This window comes from Tupaia chinensis, unplaced genomic scaffold (assembly GCF_000334495.1).
Source record: "Tupaia chinensis unplaced genomic scaffold, TupChi_1.0 Scaffold000430_1, whole genome shotgun sequence".
Lineage (NCBI taxonomy): Eukaryota > Metazoa > Chordata > Mammalia > Scandentia > Tupaiidae > Tupaia > Tupaia belangeri.
Genome location: NW_006159935.1, coordinates 2,718,855 through 2,719,379, shown reverse-complemented (window position 1 = coordinate 2,719,379; position 525 = coordinate 2,718,855). Strand labels below are relative to the sequence as shown.

At 55.2% G+C, this 525-nt stretch overlaps 1 protein-coding gene across 4 annotated transcripts in view; it reads left to right on the top strand.

Annotated features, from left to right (window-relative positions):
- FNDC3B (fibronectin type III domain containing 3B) overlaps nucleotides 1-525 on the top strand; it is a 317,671-nt gene that overhangs the window by 279,077 nt on the left and 38,069 nt on the right. For all 4 annotated transcript variants that reach the window (XM_027774421.1, XM_014590333.2, XM_027774420.1 and 1 more), the window contains one exon: nucleotides 91-204. In XM_027774421.1, coding sequence (XP_027630222.1) covers nucleotides 91-204 — 114 coding nt within the window. The remainder of the gene's footprint in view (nucleotides 1-90; nucleotides 205-525) is intronic.

Here is a 525-nt window from a genome sequence, read left to right as displayed (position 1 = left end):
CTGGGTGCCGGGTCCCCTGCCGCTAGCCGAGCCCTCGTTGGCTGTAAGCTGAAATCCGCACACGCGTGTGTGCGTGCTCCTCTTTTCCAGTACGGTCCCTACTCTGACGTCTCGGAGATTGCCACGGCCGCGGGGCCTCCCGGACAATGCAAAGCACCTTGCGTTTCCTTCTCGCCGAATGGATGCGTCCTCGTGGGCTGGGAGGTAAGTCAGGCACGTGCTCTGCAGAAGGTGCTGTTTCTCTTACAGTTCAGGCTCCGAGGCACCGAGCCGGGACGCACATGAAGGCCATGTTCTTGTCCTACGTACCATAAGTTCCTGTGGGACATGCTTGTGTCACTTAGAATCGTGGCCGTTTTAGTTCCACTGGTCAGAGTTGAGAGAAAACGGAGTATCTCGTTTGTGCCTTTCTTTACCCGTGTTTGTCACACCCTGGGGCATGTTGCAGTCACCTCCAGCCTGGTTAAATAGGAGCAGAGTAAGGTTTGCATTCCTAATCAAAGTACCCACTTACTGACTTTCTGG